Source organism: Bombus vancouverensis, chromosome 15 (genome assembly GCF_051014615.1).
Source record: "Bombus vancouverensis nearcticus chromosome 15, iyBomVanc1_principal, whole genome shotgun sequence".
NCBI classification, from domain to species: Eukaryota; Metazoa; Arthropoda; class Insecta; order Hymenoptera; family Apidae; genus Bombus; species Bombus vancouverensis.
The window spans coordinates 2,408,127-2,428,039 of NC_134925.1; the positions used below are offsets into that span (position 1 = coordinate 2,408,127).

At 38.9% G+C, this 19,913-nt stretch overlaps 1 protein-coding gene across 2 annotated transcripts in view; it reads right to left on the bottom strand.

Annotated features, from left to right (window-relative positions):
• snu (ABC-type transporter snustorr) overlaps positions 1-19,913 on the bottom strand; it is a 51,193-nt gene that overhangs the window by 11,562 nt on the left and 19,718 nt on the right. For both annotated transcript variants that reach the window (XM_033347629.2, XM_033347630.2), the window contains 3 exons: positions 2,816-3,058; positions 1,039-1,353; positions 397-504 (listed from right to left, as the gene is read on the bottom strand). In XM_033347629.2, coding sequence (XP_033203520.1) covers positions 397-504; positions 1,039-1,353; positions 2,816-3,058 — 666 coding nt within the window. The remainder of the gene's footprint in view (positions 1-396; positions 505-1,038; positions 1,354-2,815; positions 3,059-19,913) is intronic.

Sequence of the window (19,913 nt, forward strand, 5' to 3'; positions counted from 1 at the left end):
AAAAAAATAACATATATAACCGCTCGAAAAACGGCACGAACTTATGGGATCACCTAATACAAAACCTGTGAGGCGAGCCTTGGCTATTGGATTTGATTGGAATTCACAAATACGCGATGTACTTGATCCCGTTACTGATACAGATTATAAAATAATCGTCTAAGTATAGTAGCACTATAACGGTATTCGGAACGAGCGTTCAAATCTTGCGAAGCGAACCTCGATTGTCGGATTCTTGTTCCCGCTACTGATATAAATTATAGACTTGCGAAAGCCCTGTCGTTCGAACGAACAGAACCACTCAAATACAACATACTCTCTCGATATACGCTGAGAGGAACGAGTTTTTGATGGACGTCTTCTTCCGATTTAGCTTGTACGTCGTCAGACACTCACCTTTGTCGCAAAAGTGGATCCACACCTACTGTTGGCTCATCGAGGATCAAGAGCTCCGGGTCGTGCATCAGAGCAACCGCGAAGGATACTCGACGCTGTTGGCCACCGCTGCAATCAGAAAACAATTCCGTCGTTGGCAAATGGAAAGTTGGACGATTTCACAAGTGTCCACTTTAGACGTAAGGAAAATGAAAGAACTCGTTGAACCGATCCGAAACTGACGACGCATCGTGTGCGTCGTGTACAGGAATTATTCGTATTTGCGTTGTTATTATCGGCAAGCAAGTCGTAGAAGCAGCCGGAGAAACGAGACTATGAAACGTCGAGGAGATGGTATCAGCATCCAGGCGAAGAGAAAAGAACCGGTAGTTTACAAGGAGGATGACACACGATAACGCGGTTCTATTGAATAAATTCATTACGAGCTTCTTCCAAATTGATAGATTACCTCGATCGACTCTAGTCAAGTTCTTTTGATTCAAATCGACGATATTTAGAAACGATTAACGTTTCTATTAAGCATCGTCGATCAGGTGCTTTGGCGCTAAAATTTCAAAGATTCCAGAAAACCAAGCTAGTCGTTTAGATAATCGTTTCGATCCGTGAACAGCCGATGTATCGATTGAAATTAATTACACTTACCTGAGATTCTTGACCAATCGGTTCTGCGTGGGTAGATCCAGAAATTGCAAAAGGAATCGAAGTCTCTCTTGAATCTCCTCGGTGCACATGCCGAATATCCAACCAAAGTACATCATGGTTTCTCGAATACTGAATTCACCGTAGAGAGCAATCTCCTGTGGCATATAGCCGACTCTTCTTCCAGGAACTCCTGATCCTTTGGTGCCCGGTTTACCACCGAGAACCCATATCTCTCCGGCGTTCAATTTTTTTCGACCAACGATGCAAGAGAGCAGCGTGGTTTTCCCGCATCCACTGGCACCGAGGAGTCCGTAACTGATTCGGAGAAACAGGACGACGAAAGGTATAAATTAGGACCAGATCAAAGGAAAAATCCATATCAAGACTTCAAAACGAAAAATTGGGCGAACGAGAAAATTCTGTTATATCGCGTTACACAGTGGCGAGTTCGATAAGTTTTTTCGTACAGGTCTATAGGAAGCTTGAAAATGGAAACGTGCGTGAGATGTATATAATACGAAGAAATATGTAATATACGCAAATTATAGTTCATTGCGTAAACATCCGCATTCTAATTACGATAGAAAAACGCGTTTTATTTGTTTTTTAGTTCTTTACACGAGTTCAGCCAATAGCAAAGTCATTCGAAGATTCTCGTTTCTTGGAATCACCACAAAAACCTGCGCTTATCTGTTTCGCAAACAGATCGATTTGCTATGAGCAGGCGTGTCATTGGAAGAGTCGCTAACGCGTACAGTACGGCTCTGTCTAATGGCGAGATCGGCGTGACGATTTCTTAGGCGAGTTGGTTCGCGTAATCGGCCGCCAGTTACGTGCTTCCTTGGCATAAAGGCCGATATTCGTAACAGTAGCCAAGATAATGGCCAGCGTGCGTAATGAAATTACGCAACGACGATTTCGCGAATTTGTTTTATCCCGGAAACTTTGAACTCGATTAGAAATTCTCGCCCGAGTTTCCGTATACAAATAGAATTCTCTACTGGAGCGGAACCAATTTTACACCGAAGAGAACGGCACGAGGAACGTCGAACGTTAACGAGAGATGGTCACGTTCCGTTGATTATCTTTGGCCGTTGCTTTCTAAGAAAGCTGCCTTTCGTTTAGGATTCTTCTCTAACAAATTCGTTCTTCGTTATTGCGCTGTCAGAATTTTTGCGAAAAATTTGCTCTGTCGATCGTCCAACTTTCCTTCATCGATCTGGAGAAGAAAATGTAGAAAATAGCCAGATGCAACTGGGTTTATCGTTCGATAACTCAGTCAATAACTCGTAAACTGTGTATAGTGGCGCGAACTGCGAATAGAAGCAATTTTATAATTTATATATTCATAAATCGCGACATGAAATTCTATGAGTCGAGGTTGCACCGATTTCGTCACAGTTGCAGCAATTAACGCAATCAAGGATTACCTGTTACTAGTCTTTTTTTGCAGAGTTTCTCAGCTCGATGAATAAATAATTCAATATCATATGGTACGTCGAGTGTGGAAAAGATTTTCTAATATCGATAAGTTCTAGCTATTGGTCGTAGTATCCCGATCGCTTTCACCGACAATTCAAACCGACAATTACGCCTTTAGGAAATCAGATCGACTTTGAATGCGTAGGCAGATAAGAACGAAAGCTTATTGTTCGGTGAAATTATTTGTAAAATTGCCACGATCGTTTACAGGTGTACGCTGTAATTTCGAGGAAGCGATCCAAGTTCCAAGTGAATTTTTTAAAAGATCAGATACTTTTTGTTTACTCTTACTTACATGGATCCCTTGGGTACGGTCATGTTGAGATTTTGCAGGATGTGGTTTGGATTTTTACTGTTTCCGTAACTTTTGAAGGCGTTTCTTACGCTCACTGCTTGCTGTCGGTTCCACGCCGGATTGTTCAAGCCTGGCGTGGCCAATGCCGGATTCGGTGGTATCGTCATGTCCACGCCGGTGTCTGTATTGTTTTGCATATTGTTCGCGTTTATTAGACCACCGTCACCTCCCGCTGTTGCGTCACTGAAATAAAAAGAAGACAAAATTTCTGATAATTTACATATTGCAGCATACATCTTTTTTGACTTATTTATTTTATTATTTATTTATCGTACTCTCGCTTTCCAGTTTGACCAATGACATATAATTGAGACCAACGTAACGATAAATTAAACATAATACAAAGTTTCACTTTGCTTGGACAAACATAAACGATAAATCAAAAATATCTTTCGGCAGACCAAAGTTCCTCCAACTTTCTATTCTCAACATTTCTTGTATTTCTATATCGTATTTCTGTATATCTTCTAAATTTACGGTAACGATTCCTTGATTATTTTCAATATTTTCATGTCCGTTTAGATTTTCTGCATTCGAAGAAACAAATTAATCGTTCATAATGATGCAAGTAACGCAGGTGAAAAAGTATGTATTTTAAAGGCGATAGCACGCAAATCGGATCATTTATGACGCAAATCATACTAATTGTGCATGACAGATGAAACCTCGAATTGTTAGCTTATGCGATGACGTGCACTTCAACTTCCGAGCAAAGAAACGTACGAACCAGGGTCCAAAGTTTTTCCACTCAACGTTCTACGTAAATGTATCCACATTTTTGCAAATTATTGCCACTATATAATAGTTTCTCAATCGAGTTCGAGAAGCAAATTTTCAAACGCTAGATATTTGTACGATTTGCGTCTAACGTCATGAATATTCCAAAATCAATTTCAAGGAAGTTGCGTTCAAAGGAACAGCAACGACGAAGTTTAAAGAACGTTGGAACGATACCGAAGTTAGAAGCTTTTGTCGCAGATAACGCAACAATCAACTGCACGAACTTGATTAATATAGTTACGTTCGTCTGTTCTTCAAAGAAACATGAAAAATTAAAGAAGAGATAGCCGCAACAAGGAGCCAACTCTATTTTCCAGTGATTTGAGTAAGGCGATGAAAACCGACTCAAAATCCATCAAAATCAAATCGCTTTTTAAAACTCGCCACAAATTGGTATTCGACTAACATTCGTAGTATCAAAGTTTTGCACCTCTGAATGCAATTTAAATGCCGTAGCTGCCTCCTTAACCCTTTGAGCTCTGAATTTTATTTCAATTTCGTTAGTAGCAGCTCCCTACGCTTTTAAGCGTTTTATTTGAAATTTACTTTAACTAAAAAATAAGACGATTTAAATAAACAAAGGAAGAAAGAAATTCACTTAAATACCAGTTTTATTCACACTATTGTTGTATTTTCTAATTCTTAAGCGTATGATATATCGTGAAACAATTTCCAGGATGCAATTCTGCTTTTCTTCCGCACGTTTCGCGAAAAAAGATGGACATGAAAGAACGTCGAGTGAGACTCGACAAAGTTAGTGCTGCAGACCCTTCGATGGAAAACGTTGGTCTTTTGGCTTCCGAGCAAAAGTTTTCGATTTACGAAAGATCGTGTCGGCAAGATTCGTTCGAGATAAAAATGACGCATCGATCGAGCCGCTGTTGTGCGAGAAAAGGAATCTGGACGATTCGAAATTACGTAAATTTGGGATAGATTCGTAATCGAGTCACGGACAGTGCAGGGTCGAGTCACGGTCGTGTCGTAAAAGCGTCTGCTCGAAGGTGTTCTCGAGGATCGTCTGGGTAATTTATAAAGAAATCATTGAATGCAGAGAAAAGAATGGAACGAGTCACAGGAAAGTCTCGAAGCAAAGAAAAGCCGACTATGTGGCGATTAGTAGGCTCGCGTGCAGGTTAATCGGCCATCGAATTACGCGTCTCATTAGTCCGACATTCTATCGCGACGTTTCTCTCCAGTTCGCGATTCTCCTAGGAAAATGCGACGTTCTTCTCAAACAAATTATTCCGCTAGACTGGCCGAGGTTCCGTAATTCATCGTTCGCAAAAAAAGCGTGTTACACGCGAGTTACAACTTGAAACTACACTTCTCGTCAAAAAGATAAACCAGGTGTGCTATCTTTAATTTCTCAATGACGCGTGCAAAGTTTTTCGTCTGTAACGTATGATATGAAGCTCAGGATATGCGGTTCGTTGAAAATAATGAAAAATATTATAAGGTTTAGTGTGTAACAAAAAAAAATTGTTTTATTTTAAGAACGAAATGATAACACATGTACAATAAGAAAATAATAATCAACATAATAATTCTAACTAACAATAATTACTTATCAAACATATATACTTGTTTGATAATGGGTACATCCTCCTTTATTTTCTATCACTTCTATTGTACGATTTGGTATCGATTTATATAGTTTCTCGATATAATTTTGACTTAACGTATCCTATTCGCGTACAATTGCATTTTTTAATTTTTCTACGTGTTGATACTGCTTTCCATTCGCGTATACGCCGTGAACAAGTTCTGCCCAGCAATTTTCAATAATATTAAGTTCCGGAGAGCGTGCAGACCACGGCAAAATAGATATATTATTTTCATTAAAATATGATTGGACCAATCTTGATGTGTGTACAGGTGCATTATCTCGTTGAAAGATTTAATCAGGTCCAGAAATGCGTTCTGCATGATTATTTATTTGTTCTTTGATTAAATTTATGTATCGGACACTATTAATTCTCCCAACGATGAATTTGATACTTGTCCTGCCGAAATAACCGATGCCTGCTCAAACCATCCCATTTGTCGTCGAATTGCTGACATTGTCTCTTTTCTTGTATCATGAAAATAATATTTTAACCCATCAGGACCATCCAAGTTGAATCTTTTTCATCTGAAAATAGTACCCTTCTCCGTTTCTTTTTCCAATGCATTCTTTCTTCTGCAAAGCGTAAACGTTCTACTTTGTATTTCGTTGTTAACGAAAGTTTCTTTTTCAATTTTAGCCTCTTAATATGTTTGCAGGATAGCAGAACTCGACGAACACTTGAAACACTGGCACTAACATTAATTGCTCGCTTATCACGATCGGATAACGATGACGGCCGACCGGTACTTTTCTTCTTGCCATGATCTTCGACATTTTTTAAAAAATTGTGTATTACTTTACGACTTCTTATTATTACTTTCGATATTTTTGTTACTGATAACTGTCGCTGTTTAGGTCAAGAATTTGCTTTTTTTCAGACTCGTTTAATTTTTTTCCGCGTCTCACATACTTACAAATTTATATAATATTGTACTGTAATCTTTACTCGTTGATAGGTCATAAACTACTGAGCAATTTCTAAACATATTAACAGAGCGTGTTATCATTTCGATCTTAGTATCGATTAGTTTTTCTTTGCTACACGCTAAATCTCATAATATTTTTAATTACTTTCAACGAACCGCATATTCTCAGCTCATAATGTTTTGATATTGTACGTTACAGACGAAAAACTTTACACGCGTCATTGAGAAATTAAAGATAACACACCTGGGTTATCTTTTTGACGAGGAGTGTAATTCAAAATTGCGAGCTCCGTTTCTTCGACGCTCTGCTCCGACATTTTCGCGCTTCGAGTTCACGGTCTCTGGTCCCTTTCGAACGTTATTCATTTTCCAACAGATTTTAAACAGATGTTAAAATATTCCATCTACCATTTCGAAACATTCGACACAATGAAAAAAGTCTTCCGTGTATTTCTGTCATTTCTTTTTCTCATTCGATTTAAAATATTTCTTCCGTGACAGTTTGTACAACGTAATTTCGCTTGAGAGACAAGAAACAACGCGGGAATCTTTGGTATTTAAATATATCGAAATATGTATAATTTTGTGTGCTAGACTAGATTGACCGCGTAGTAGTGACGCACGTACGTGAATGTGTGTGCGTGGAAGCATGTGTGTGCGCGGTGTCTCGAAAAACAGATGAACGTAACTGTTTCGTTGACAGTATGGTATGGAAGATGGCGAGACAAAGAGAGTGCCGAGACGCGTGCAAATGTATATCGACGAAGATCCTGGAAATCGTTTATTAAATAAATCTAAAACTATTTTAATATGAATTCTAAGTGTAACCTTAGTGTTCCTTTACTTTTATTTCGGCGATTAAGATCCACAAATCTCAACAAAATACATCTCGAAAAATGGGAAAGTACCAAGTAGAACATATTGTCTAAGGTTTATTACGCGCAATTTGCCTTAATAGCAATTCCAAATTACGCGTACCATTCTCTCTTTCAGCAATTCCCTCCGCTTCCAGATTCTCCAAGGAAACTTTTAACGGGAAACGCATTTTCCCGTTAAAATTACATTCTATTATAAAATTGAAACTAAGAGGAATAGGCAGCTGGAAGAAGCCTTAAGATGCGAGATCCGCGTTAGACGGCTTACGTGCGTAGCGACGGACTTGGGTCAGTCAGGATCGTTTAGAAAGAGCGAGTAAACCGGCTTACGTAAGAAAGCGGCTTTCTTTTCGCTTACGCTCGCCGGTTCATTGGGCAACGAGTATCGACGTAGATACCTGTTCACCGGCATGCGGCGATAATATGTCGTTTACACCGGCGAAATGTATATAACCCGTTTCTCTGAAACGTATCGCCGACCAAGGCCGTGCAAACATTTCTCCACGATTCCGTTGACGTTTTCTCCGGATTTGCGAGAGATGCTTGCTTCGCGAACCGAGTGCTCGCACAATTTTTCTTCCTTTTGCGGTTAAAATCGGTTAAGACAGATTCGCACGGACAAAGTTATTCGTCGTTAAAACAGTGAAATTTTGGATCTTAAAATAGACCAGAGTAAGTTCCACCAGATAGTCACGCTTAGAGACAAAGCGTTCTTTCATGGCGTAATAAACTGACGAGAAATTCAAATTGCACGATCTTGCTTTTTTCATACAGAGTAATCGAGCTGTTGCACGTTATTCGATGAAATTTTGCATTTGAAGATAGAAAATAGAAAATAGAAATAGAAAATAGTGGCAGATTTAGTTACATCTGGACGCAAAATATTCTTCGATGATGTAACAAACTGAGGAATAATTCGGACTTGTTTCTTACGGGATATGGAATAATTGATTTGTTCGTCGTTATTCCATGAAATTTTAGATCTCACGACGGATTAAAACGATCTGGAATTACACGATTGTATTTAGGGACGCGTGCATATACACACATATACCTATACGTTATCAATCCTTTAAGATCGAAGATGAAGGAATATTTAGATACCTTGAGATACAAGTAACCATCGCGAGTTATATTATCGGTTAATAAACGACGAATATGTTGGCGCTGATAGGAATCGCGTATCGACACGAAAATCACCGAAGCGAAGGAAGAATTGAAAATTCCATTCAAATATTATCGCGAGTTATATACACGTGCTTTAAGAAAATTGATGCAGGACACTGAGATTCAAGGACTTGTTATTCGGATACATTCGACAAATCCTTGATCGACGATTTCAATCGACGATTGACAAGATCGTGGGGATCGCAGGAAACAAGATCGTATTGCGCACCACCGCATGCACGAAGATTATGTTGAAGATATTTTTATTATTTGCAAGAGTACGAGCTTGCACACACGATACGTTCATTTGTGCGTTTACATAAAGCGTCATGAAAAAAAGTGTTTGTTGAACCACACGATGAAAAAAGTATTTACGCATAAATACACGATGAGTCGTAGAATAATAAAGCGATATGTAGTCTATGTTGATCGTTGCGTAACGTTGTTCAATCATGTTTTCTTTAATCTGTAAAACTGTAAATGTGTGATCGTAAAACGATGCCAATCTACTTAGAAACGATCGGCCGTCGAACGGCCAATAAATAAATCAGCGATACGGCTTTCTCGCGAATTTAGTCGATTTCCAATGTGGTTAAATTACGAGAGACGGCCAGCTCGAGGAATTGCACGTGCTGGCGAACGAGGAAAAGCCAACAAACCGTTTCGTAACGTCTCTCGTGAGTAGACATCGACCCGAAGAAGAAAGCAACTGACGCGAAGACGTTTCTATGACTTTTAGTAGCCTATCTTCGACAGTGACCGATGATCGTCGAAGCAGGCAATGCCGAACGTGCCACTGAAATGTCATCGAACGACAAACAGTGGATATGACACAAGGTAACACAAAGATGATCGTTCGATGAATACATGTCGCGATGCTTATAATTCTTCGCAATTATCGTAGCATTCCTCACGTTTCTCCAAGTGTCCAGACGTGACTTTGTTACCTCCGCTCTTGAATCGTCCAGTTCATTAACGCACAATCTTCGTTCTGTCGATGAACATTTTTTACGATAAAAATCTTTTACGTTCACGACGTACGTGCAGAATACGTAAAACGTATTCTTAATAAGATACGCAGATACTTTGGTATGTAAAACTGGCCGTATTTTTTCAACTCGTATAAGGATCGAAGCGACATAATCGCGGATGCGCTTGCAAGAGTTCTGCGATATAGCGGATACGTTGTTTTAGAAGGTTGGAACGCAATAAACGGAAACGAGAAGTAAAAGTCTCTCGAGAGACATAGACGAATATAGATAGGTCGCTGAAATCGCTCAAATTTCATAATTTGTCTTTCCTTTGTAAACAAATTGCCTCGTTATCCGAACGACCAACATCGTGAAATTTCTTGTCGGACAGCTACTTCAAGTGACGCAATACAAGATAACCGTGGATGATTATTCCAAGAATGCACTCGAGGAATATCACGATACACATGATCGTACGCAATTATCGTAGCGTACCTTTTGTCGGGATGTCGAGACGTGACTTTATTATCTGCATTTTGCGCATTGGTTGGAATCGCGCAGGTACACGAACGCTTTCGACGTTTCACGTAACTTCCTTCGAGACGAGAGGAAGTCGACGAGGCGATCCATCGAGGAAACGGTTATCGACACGCGTGTGCATACAGTAGCTCACGAAAGTATTTGAACACTTACCATAGAAACCTTTTATGTACATATTATGTTATATAAAGCATTTTCAGATTTTATTAACGCCATAATAGGATACGACTATGTACGTAAAACTTGAAGCCAATTTAAGAATATACGTACAAGTTAAGATACGTAAACGGCGAACATATATTTAAAAAGAAATTAATATATAGCGTCTTAAACACATAATAAGTGTCAACGATGTCTCACCGAGCATATTTATTCGTACGTTACATTTATTTCAATGTAATGGATAATCGACGGTCTGTCTGTGTGATCTGTGTAAAATATATAATAATATTAGGTTGTCCGAAAAGTTCCTTTCGTTTTATAAGGAAATAATAGACGCATAATCTTTTTTGTTTTATATTAGTTTACAGAATTATGCACGAGCATAATAATAGAAATACGACGGAATGGATCATACCTAGTTCAATAAAATAATATAAAACAGAAATTGTTGTTCATCTATTATCACCTTATGAAACGAAAGAAAGAAAAATGAATATCAAGACTGATAATTGCGTCTTATTACGGTGCTAGTGAAATTGAACAAATATAATATATCGATAGAAGATTTCCATAAGCATCGAAGAGCCGCTGCATATCGCACACGCTGCCAGCGAGTAGCGTTTTAAAGCACGGTAACGCTGGGCGAACGTGCGATAATTAGCAGCCAGGAATTTGCCAAGAGGGAAGACAGAGAATCGGAGGCTCTGGCAGAAATTAAATAGAAAGGAGAAATGTTTCGCGGCTGGGAAAATGTTACTCAAGCCGTAAAAGTGTACGGCTCGTTGTTATTCAATTTCTTGGGAGGGTTAAGCAACGAGATAAGTATCGGACTTTTCGCTAATATTCGCGTGTTTAATGGTCTGTTGTTCGATTACGAACTATCTCAGATACGCTTCACTTTTTTACTAAAAATAATTAATCCTTGTACGATCGTAAAAGCTCGATCGTTATCGTTGCGAGCGTTGACTATTTTGTTTTATAGCGGTAAAGTAGAACGAAAAAGGCTCTCTATCTCTGCGTAACGTAACGATCGTGACGATTAAGCGTGAAATATCAAGATCGACCCAGTCTTCTTTATTCGAGAGTCGATAAAAAGGATTATTACGTTAATACGCAATTGTTGATTTTAGAGGACGATACGCGCGCGTCGATCAACGAGGCAGGAACGTGACATTCGGCGAAGCAGACACGCAAGTAGATAATGGCCGTAGTAGTCAGACCGAGCAGCCTGAACTAATTTACGGTTAGATTACTTGATCTACCGTCGTTCCGAGGTGACGCGCGCATCGCTGTCGCGTCACGTATTCTCTTCGTCTTCGAATGTGTCAAAGTCTAACAACCACGACGAACGGTAGTTGTAGCCGCTGTGCATCTCATTAACGCTATGAACATTATATGCAACTTTCTAGCACTCGAGATGTTAGCTTCTCGAGGCTCGTCGTTCGTTCCACTTCGTTAATCGCATAGAACGAATCGTTGCAGCGACCGGACAGATTCGTATTACGATCAACGGCCAAGCGCTATCGTATATAGATAATGGCGTTTAGTATTCGAAAATCGAAGAGATGTCTCGACGCGAGCAATTGCGTAAACTGGCATTCCAAGGGACGACGTACCGCGAGGACGCGTGTGGAAAGACCTGGCCACGTGAGTCTTCGTGTTCTGGGCCATGGTCGATGATCCAAGCGTCGATTCTGCGCTCCTCCCATTTCTCTGTTCGTGCTTTCTCGAAAGCTTTCGCTCGCTTCTTCTTTCACCGATCGTCTTTGTCGTCGTCATCGATGCGGTTTCGCGATATCGTAGACATTTACGGACGTTTTAAGACTCGAACTTTCGCACAATTTCCGAATAGTTTTGATAATTTCGTATTCAAATTTCTAGGATAGAAGGCACGATGTCGGGTCTTGTTTTTATCCTCTCGCTCGCGTGTGTGCTTTGAGTATCGCGAACCTACGGATCGGAGGTACGCGAGGAGATCGTCAGGATAAAAGTCGCTATTATCCCAGGACTAATCCCTGTTTGCGACGGTCTTTGAGCGTCGACGTACACTTCGAGATGCTGTCTCGTCAGTGACAGATGTTTTATATGGTTATATCTATTTTATATAGACTACTTTTTAAATATACAGTATACTTACATTCACGTATCTCGTTAGAGAGCTAATAAAATTACAAAGTGTTTCACGTGACTTTACGGTAAGGGTTGGGGTACGTTCGCGGTCACTGTATATCCGGTAATTTAAAAGTGTGTAAACGCTTATACACGGTAGCGTATTATCATCGTGACCTGTTTTCATGGCAAAATGCGAATTATTAATTACCGTTAATTTAATGTTGGACGTGTTTCCTAATCGTCATTGTTACAGCAGCGTCTCTAATGGTATTACCGCACACCCGGTTATTTCATAACTGTATTCGAAGCCGTGCATCGTCATGCAATAGTCGTTCCGGCGATACCATCTAATCGGCATTAATAATAGGAAAAAAAAAAGAAAAATTATTATTACGTATGCGAATTTGCACACGCGTTTCTATCTTGTTACGGCCTTTTGTTTCGCTTCGTGTCTTTAGGGGTGATAAATTCTTAATTACACGTACTTGGATAATATCTATGGCAAATTATTCAATTTGAAAAATTGATATTTGACGTGTGAAATACGACGAATTTGATCGCGGCTGTTTATGCGTTTGTAGGAAGTTTCAAAGTTTGCGAGCGTATAATACGAAAAATATCAAAAGGAAAATACCTTAGCCGTTATGATATCGAGTCGATATGAATCTTTATCTTTAGTCGTAAAAATATAGGTGTGTACAGAGATTCATTTCTTACTAACGAGAATAATTAATTTCTAAGGATTACGGCCATTCGTTTCCTTAAACTTTTAGGAATAGTGAGAATAGAGATATCTTTTCTCGTAAAAATGTCACAACACTTGTATAAACAAGCGTAATAATCTGGATTTATTCGAGATGACTGGAGTTCGTGCTTAACATGTGCATAATTTTCAGAGAATACGATCGGGTAAATAGATAATTTAGCGAATTAATAACAAGTAGACGTAACAAGCACTGCGAAATCTCCAACGAGTCGGCTGTACGTACGTTCGATGATTTAAGTTGATGGTAAAATAATCCCCAAAAGGATTTCTTTGACAAGTCTTTTTTTATTATTATTATTATTATTGTTTAGTCCGTGCCTTTCGGTTTTGGACGAACTTTCGGTTTTACATATTTTACATTTAATTCTCTTCTTATATGTCTACCTCCCCTCTTTCCCACTCTATTCTATCGCACTACCTTGCTTATTCTACCTCTAAAAACTAAGCATTAAGAACTATAAATTATCAACTAATGACTAAAAACTATTGCAACTTTGGTCTTTAGCCTCCTTGTTGTGCCTCCTTCTTGTCGTTTGCCCTTCTTTTCTCTATTATTGCTTTCAGTTCTGCTAAACATTCTCCAGTCTCGTTTAGCGTCTTTCCTATGTCTTTTGGTCCTCCCGTTATTTCACATTCTTCTATTACATGTCTTATTCTGCATCTTTTCCCCCCTCTTCTTTCCAGTATTCCCTTGCTTTGGTCGACGAGTCTTTTTTTTATATTTCACTTTATAAATTGTTTTAATATTGACGTTATGTATTTTTTTCATATTAAAGTTCTACAATTTATTTCATTAAATCTTTGATTATTCTTAATTATCATCCTTCGTATTTTTATAATTTTACGGGGGAAAATTGCAGTAAAAACATTTAAAGCGTAAGAAATGACCGCACCAAGAACAATTTTTCGATTAATTTTTCGAAAATAAAGTGCCATGCATCCAAGCGTCATTCGAGGCATCGAATGCACGTACATTCAAATTGCTCGAGATTTTGTACTTTTTGCTATATCCTTGCAAGTAACGACGGTAATAATAAATTTACCGCAAGCAATTCGCCGTACCTTCGTTACCAGACAGTGCTTCAACTTAATCATCGTAGTATATTTATGGCAAGGATAAGAAGCAGCGCTGGAAGACTGCGTAAGTCAGCGAAAATCGAGACAGATCAACGAGCTCCAGTGATTTCTCAACGACGCGTTAAATCGTATGAAACGACACGAAGCAACGTGTAGAATATGATCGCGATTCAAATTGGAATTTTATTTCCTCTTTGAACTTTATTATTAACACTTTCACGCCTTTTAGTTTCTTTTCCGAATTCTTCGTGAAATTTATCGATTAATTTTTAAAATTTTTATTCTTTCCGGCCCGAATCCCTTTCCCTTTTTACTTTCTGTTATTCCCTTTTTCGATCATGTCGCATCAAATACGGCAGATGCTGCGTTATCCGAACTAACAAGGAGACAAAATCGTTCGGATAATGGAATTTTCGGATAATAGAAGAATCAGTTTCTTATGTGAAATTTCATTTATTCAAATACAGATTACGATTATCCAATTGACAGATTCTTTAAGTACTTATAGATCTTCTTGGTTGCTAAGTCACACAATTTCTTCAACCTAAGTAATTGCGTAGTTATATTCTTTTCGTACTTTGAATCGTCGAAACTTTTTTTTCGAATGGCACGAATACTTTGACGCGAGAACACGCATGCCTATTACCACTTACGTGTGTATAAATTGTTGTACGCTGTTTCCATTAATATAATTTCCACATATAATATCCTCATTATCACCTTTACGTCAGTACATTTACAGTTTTTCTATTGTTGCCAGCGTCCGAGCAATCTACGCGCTTTAGATAATTTTCGATATGACGTTTTCCGATGTCTCTGATCGTCACACTTTTTCCACGTTATGTATCTTTGCTAAATTTTGCTCCATTTACACAGCTTTCGAGCTTTTTTAATTATGTCGTATGTTGTTTCGATAGTTGTTAATTTCATACCAAATTGTTATAATCAGGATCCACTCGATCGAACAAAGAAAATTATACAACGTGCACGAGCTTACATATCCGAAAAAGGGAAATTTGCTGGGAAATGATAATAGAACATTCGGATAACGAGTGTTCGGACAAGAGAGACTCTACTTTATTTTCTCTTGCACGTATTAAAGTCAGAAAAATATCAAATATGGTGTTGCCATGTTGATTGTCCGACCTTCGAGCGTTGCAGTTTACCGAATAAATTTCAAAAAAGTTACAACATAAAATCAGCAAATGTAAGATGTTGGAATAAAGAAACCCAGATTTCTTAATCAATGGAAATACTGGAATATTAAAAACGGATTTTGCTTGTTTATCTATGCGACAAATAAACTTCATCCTAATCACGACATCTTACGATTGTCTATTACGCGTCTAATGCAACAGTAGCGTATAAAAAATGTTAGTTATCTAATACGACGATAACACGTGGCATATGCGTGTGGCAACGCGCGTATATTATCGATTGATCGCGACATTCGCGCACGTACGTCCCATATATCGATCGGCCTTGTGAGTCGAACGCATCGTACGCTTCGCCATTTCGAGGTTCCAACCCCTTTCTTGTTCTTTCCTTTTTTTCCATAATCGAACCGTCAGCCTTCACCTTGACTCAATTTCGAAGTGACATCTGGCCGATCCGTCATCGACGTCGATTTCGAGCGTGACTCTCATGATAAGCGCGAGTCTTCGACAAACAATTCGCTGTTCGTTAAATACCTGACCTTCGTCGCTTCTCTTTCGCAATCGAGTTTCCCTTCGATCTGATTTTCGTGTCTTGCAACTGGAGTTCCGTGCTACTGGATCTTTCGGAACGCATGATTCGTTAAACGAACCTTGGACGAAAGTAGAGATTTCCAACATAAGCAGTTGAATATTTTGACCAATGTAAATTCCAATTTTTACGATTTTTATCCGATCGTTACCCGATGAATTCCGTGATTCGGGAAGAAAACTGAGAATTTTCAATTGTTACGGTACCGTTGAGACGAAAACGTCTCGTTGAAAGTAAAAATAGCTTCTTCGATATTTTTCTGGAAACGTCTTCTCGAGAGACTCGTCGAACGATAGAAAAGAATGCGATAGAGTAAAAAATATTTGAATCGACGAATACAAAGTACAAGGTTGCTTTTTACGCTATCGTTATAGTTAACCAAAATTTTCCTCTGTTTCTCGCTTATTGAATGCTAATCGTCCACATTTTATTAGTTATACAACGCTATTTTTCATAAAGCCTTCTACGAGACATGACTATCAAGCAAACATGTTTTTGCCCGAGTTTTTCTTGTCTCCGTACGTAGTAAAACGCGCAAATCACGTAAGAAAGGCAAGATGTTACGCGATAAGACGGCAGCAACAGTGTTTCAACTTCCTCCGCGAACTCGTCGATTTATCGTTTGAGAGGCAGATGTACTTTGATCCTCGTTATAAGAATACGACAAGTAGAAACTCAACCAAACCGAATGACACCTAGTTTGCGTTATTCCACGGGAATGAAATCAACAACACGGAAGAAATTTTTCGAATGGCCATCGATATCGTCAAAGTTGAGTGTACATAATTAAATACAAAAATTATATAAACAATCGATGAACATAGCCTAAGTATTTCTTACTAAAAATGTAAAAAACCAACGATAATTAACTTGAAACACGCGTCCAAAATACCACGTAACTTCTTTTGTTCAAGTTCAAACGTTTTCAAATAATTTAGTATGCTGCGAGAAATATTCGATTCTATGCTAATTCGTAAAGAAGCTTGTGATGCGACTAACGTCTTCTTAAGAAAAGCGTAGAAAGAAACGAGACAGTAGAGTGTTTCAATCGAAAGAGCGGTCAAAGGGTGTCGATGAATAAATCGTGACTTATCACGAAACAATCTGCAGCCGTGGTAACAGGTTGAACCGCGCCGTTCAAACCAGTCCGATTATGGAGAACAATTGCACTTTAGAACCCGACGACTGCCACTGTTCGTCGATCAGCGCGATTATAGCGACCATGATTCATGTGGCTCGTGACGATTGTCGTTAATAAATCGTATATCAGCGACCTGATTAGCCGTAATGTGATTTGTAGATTGATACTTGAAGAGTATCGCTAGTAATTTAATAATGTTAAAAACAAGGCAACGGAACTCTATTGGTTTAACTAGATTTTAGACCGAGATATTCATTTTATGGATCATTGAAGTTCTTCGATAGATATTAAGATGTTGCTTAACGAAATTATGTCGCGTAAAAGATCGAATACGTTTGAATAAAAATCAGGTTAAGAAATTAAACGATCGATCTTCGGGTTATTCGATTTTCTGCTAATTCGATCAATTCTAATATAAATTTTAAGCGACATTGCATTAATATAGCAACTATCGAACTAGTTAAAATCACTGGTTATTCGGGCTTCTTATTTTTACAATTATTCGAAATATGCAAGTGTTTGTTTCTCTTCTTTGCGACATTAATATGTGTACGCACTTTCATTGAGACAAAAAGTGCTTGCGCCAATTTGCCGCCACTTTAAGGTAGTTAAATGGCAAGATCGAATCGCTATAAATAAAAGTCGCTTTAAGAACTTTGATCTCCTGATTTGATTGACGACAATAGAAATCTCGAATTCATCGGTGCCTGGTTTAGAAACAAAATGACGAAAAGTTTCGTGATCAAAAGCGATGCAACGTTAAATTCGTCGCAACTTTTGCGTAGCTTTTACAGCGATAAGTAACATTACGCGCAACTTTGACGTTCTTCGAACGTACCAAAAGACACTTTAAAGAATGGAATGGTTCGATCTTCAAGGTTACTTGACTTTCTGTTCGCCACAGTTCATCAACCTGAGATTACGCGATTTTGAAATCGTGTACATCACGCGGAGAGATGAGAAAATCAGTGGACCTACGATCGAGAAAATGAGAAGAGAAAGCATTGGACGGCTGCGGGGCAAGTAAAAGTTAATAATGTTATAGGAATCGTACGGCAGATTGGTTTTCGTGACTGCCTATGGGAAAACAAAGAAAAAGGGAGCAAGGAAACGAAGATCATCGATTTCACCGCGGTTCATTGTTATTAATCGTACGAAATATTCGCGTTGATTTTGTTATTTGTAACGCAAGCTTACCATGTTAGGGGAACGTAGCCGAACGACTGCGTAACCACTTTATGATGACGTTTCGATTTGCTTCTCCAGTAGCCGGCCGACATACTTAGTAAAATCGTTGGAATAAGCATTTCTTTTTTTCGCGGCCTCGTACCTAATTGTAATTGGTGCTCTGTCGAGGAAAGTCGACTGCCCGCCGCGGATTTACGCTTTTACTCGCTGCTCTATTGTACGCAGTGCATTAACTTTCGTTGAAACACGAATTTCTTCTTCGATTACGAGCAACGAACGTTTAGTTTCTATTTTTTCCCAATTTCAATCATTCGTGGAAATGTAGTCTGTTTTATTTGCAATACTATGGTCGTATTGTTACACGCATCTCTCGATTACGAGGAACACGAGCGCTGACATCTTCTCAATTTTATTTGTTTGCATACTATACAGTACTTGGATATACCTACCTACCTACCGTGTATCATACTATTTGCTACATATTATACGTATATTTGTTTCACCATGAAGAATAAGAACGCCGATGAGGATTGCCTCGAGGTGGCAAGAAATATAGTTTCTTCGTAAAGACGATAGACTGAAAGAAGTTCAGATTTATCAATGGGATAATTAAGAAGCGGCAAGGCGGAGTAATAGAGATTAGTACGATCAAGATTTCTACAGAGAAAAGAACAATGCCCCACAAAATTCTTGCGCATGGAAACCTGGATAGCCAAGCCACGCTTTTTAATAACAAGCAAGAAGACTTTCATCCGCCGAGAGGGGAGATTCGATCTGCTCCGATACGCGACTACGTAGAATTGATAACACTGGTGGCTAAGCCAAGAGAAATTTCGAATTTCAATTTGTAGAAACCGAATAAAATTAGAACAGAAGTTGAACAAGACTATAAAGTTCGGGTAGTCTTCGACGAACCTAGCAGACACGTATAACAGTCTTTGTTACACGGAACCTTTGTACAGTTTCGCGGCGCTGTTTAATCTTGCTATTCGAATGCAGCCCGCGGGAATGCCAGTCAATTATCGACACGACGTGAAAATCCGCAGCAGGCGTCTATCGGTGATTTCGATGTTTCGATCGACGAAACGATAACCCGATATAACCCGTGGAGTTATCGCGATACTGAAAGATTGTCCAATGAAATTCGCACGAGAATTAATCGATAGCAAATCGACGCATCGTCGTTCATCGACCTTGTTCAGACAACGAAACATCAAAATAATGGAAGAATACGAAGAGAATTTATTACTTTCACTGACAGTACTGTCCTTTGGATTTATTAATTAGACTATTAGAAGAAATTCGATTCGAGCCTCTTCGTCTTCAAAAATGAAACTGCACAGCGAAGATCGGCGACTTTAAAGAAAACGACACTTTCACTCGTTATTAGACTGCGAATCTTCATGCAAATTCACATTTTACGAACACGGTCAATGAAATGAGACCTGAATAAAGATTTGTTTCGCTCTTTGAATATTATAACGAGCGTACTATACTTTGAATGTTTTTTATATGTTTGAAAGATAGACGAAAGATACGGAAAGACAGATGTGAAAATACACTTAATATCCGTACGTGCAATATGGAAAATTCTATAAAATGGTAATAGTTATAATATTTTATATTCTAGACAAACACCACCTGCTTGGTATTCACAAATACTTGAATTTGAATAAACATCCGCAGTCTACTCATTACTACCGTCCACTTTCCGACGATTTTAAAGAAAATGACACTCTCGCTCATTACCGACGTAACGTCGCGCTTACTTACTGATCGTGAGTGACTTCGACGCCCGCACAGCAGCTACAATTTCGCTTATGAGACGAAACGCGTCGCGCAATCGAAATCGTCACGGAAAAACATACGTGCGTCTCGATTCGCTGATCTTTTCGTTCCTTCGTTACACAATATTCGTCGGTCCTTCGTAAAATTATGCGATTGCGCAAGCGAGTAGGACGGTTTTCCATCGGGCGGGGAT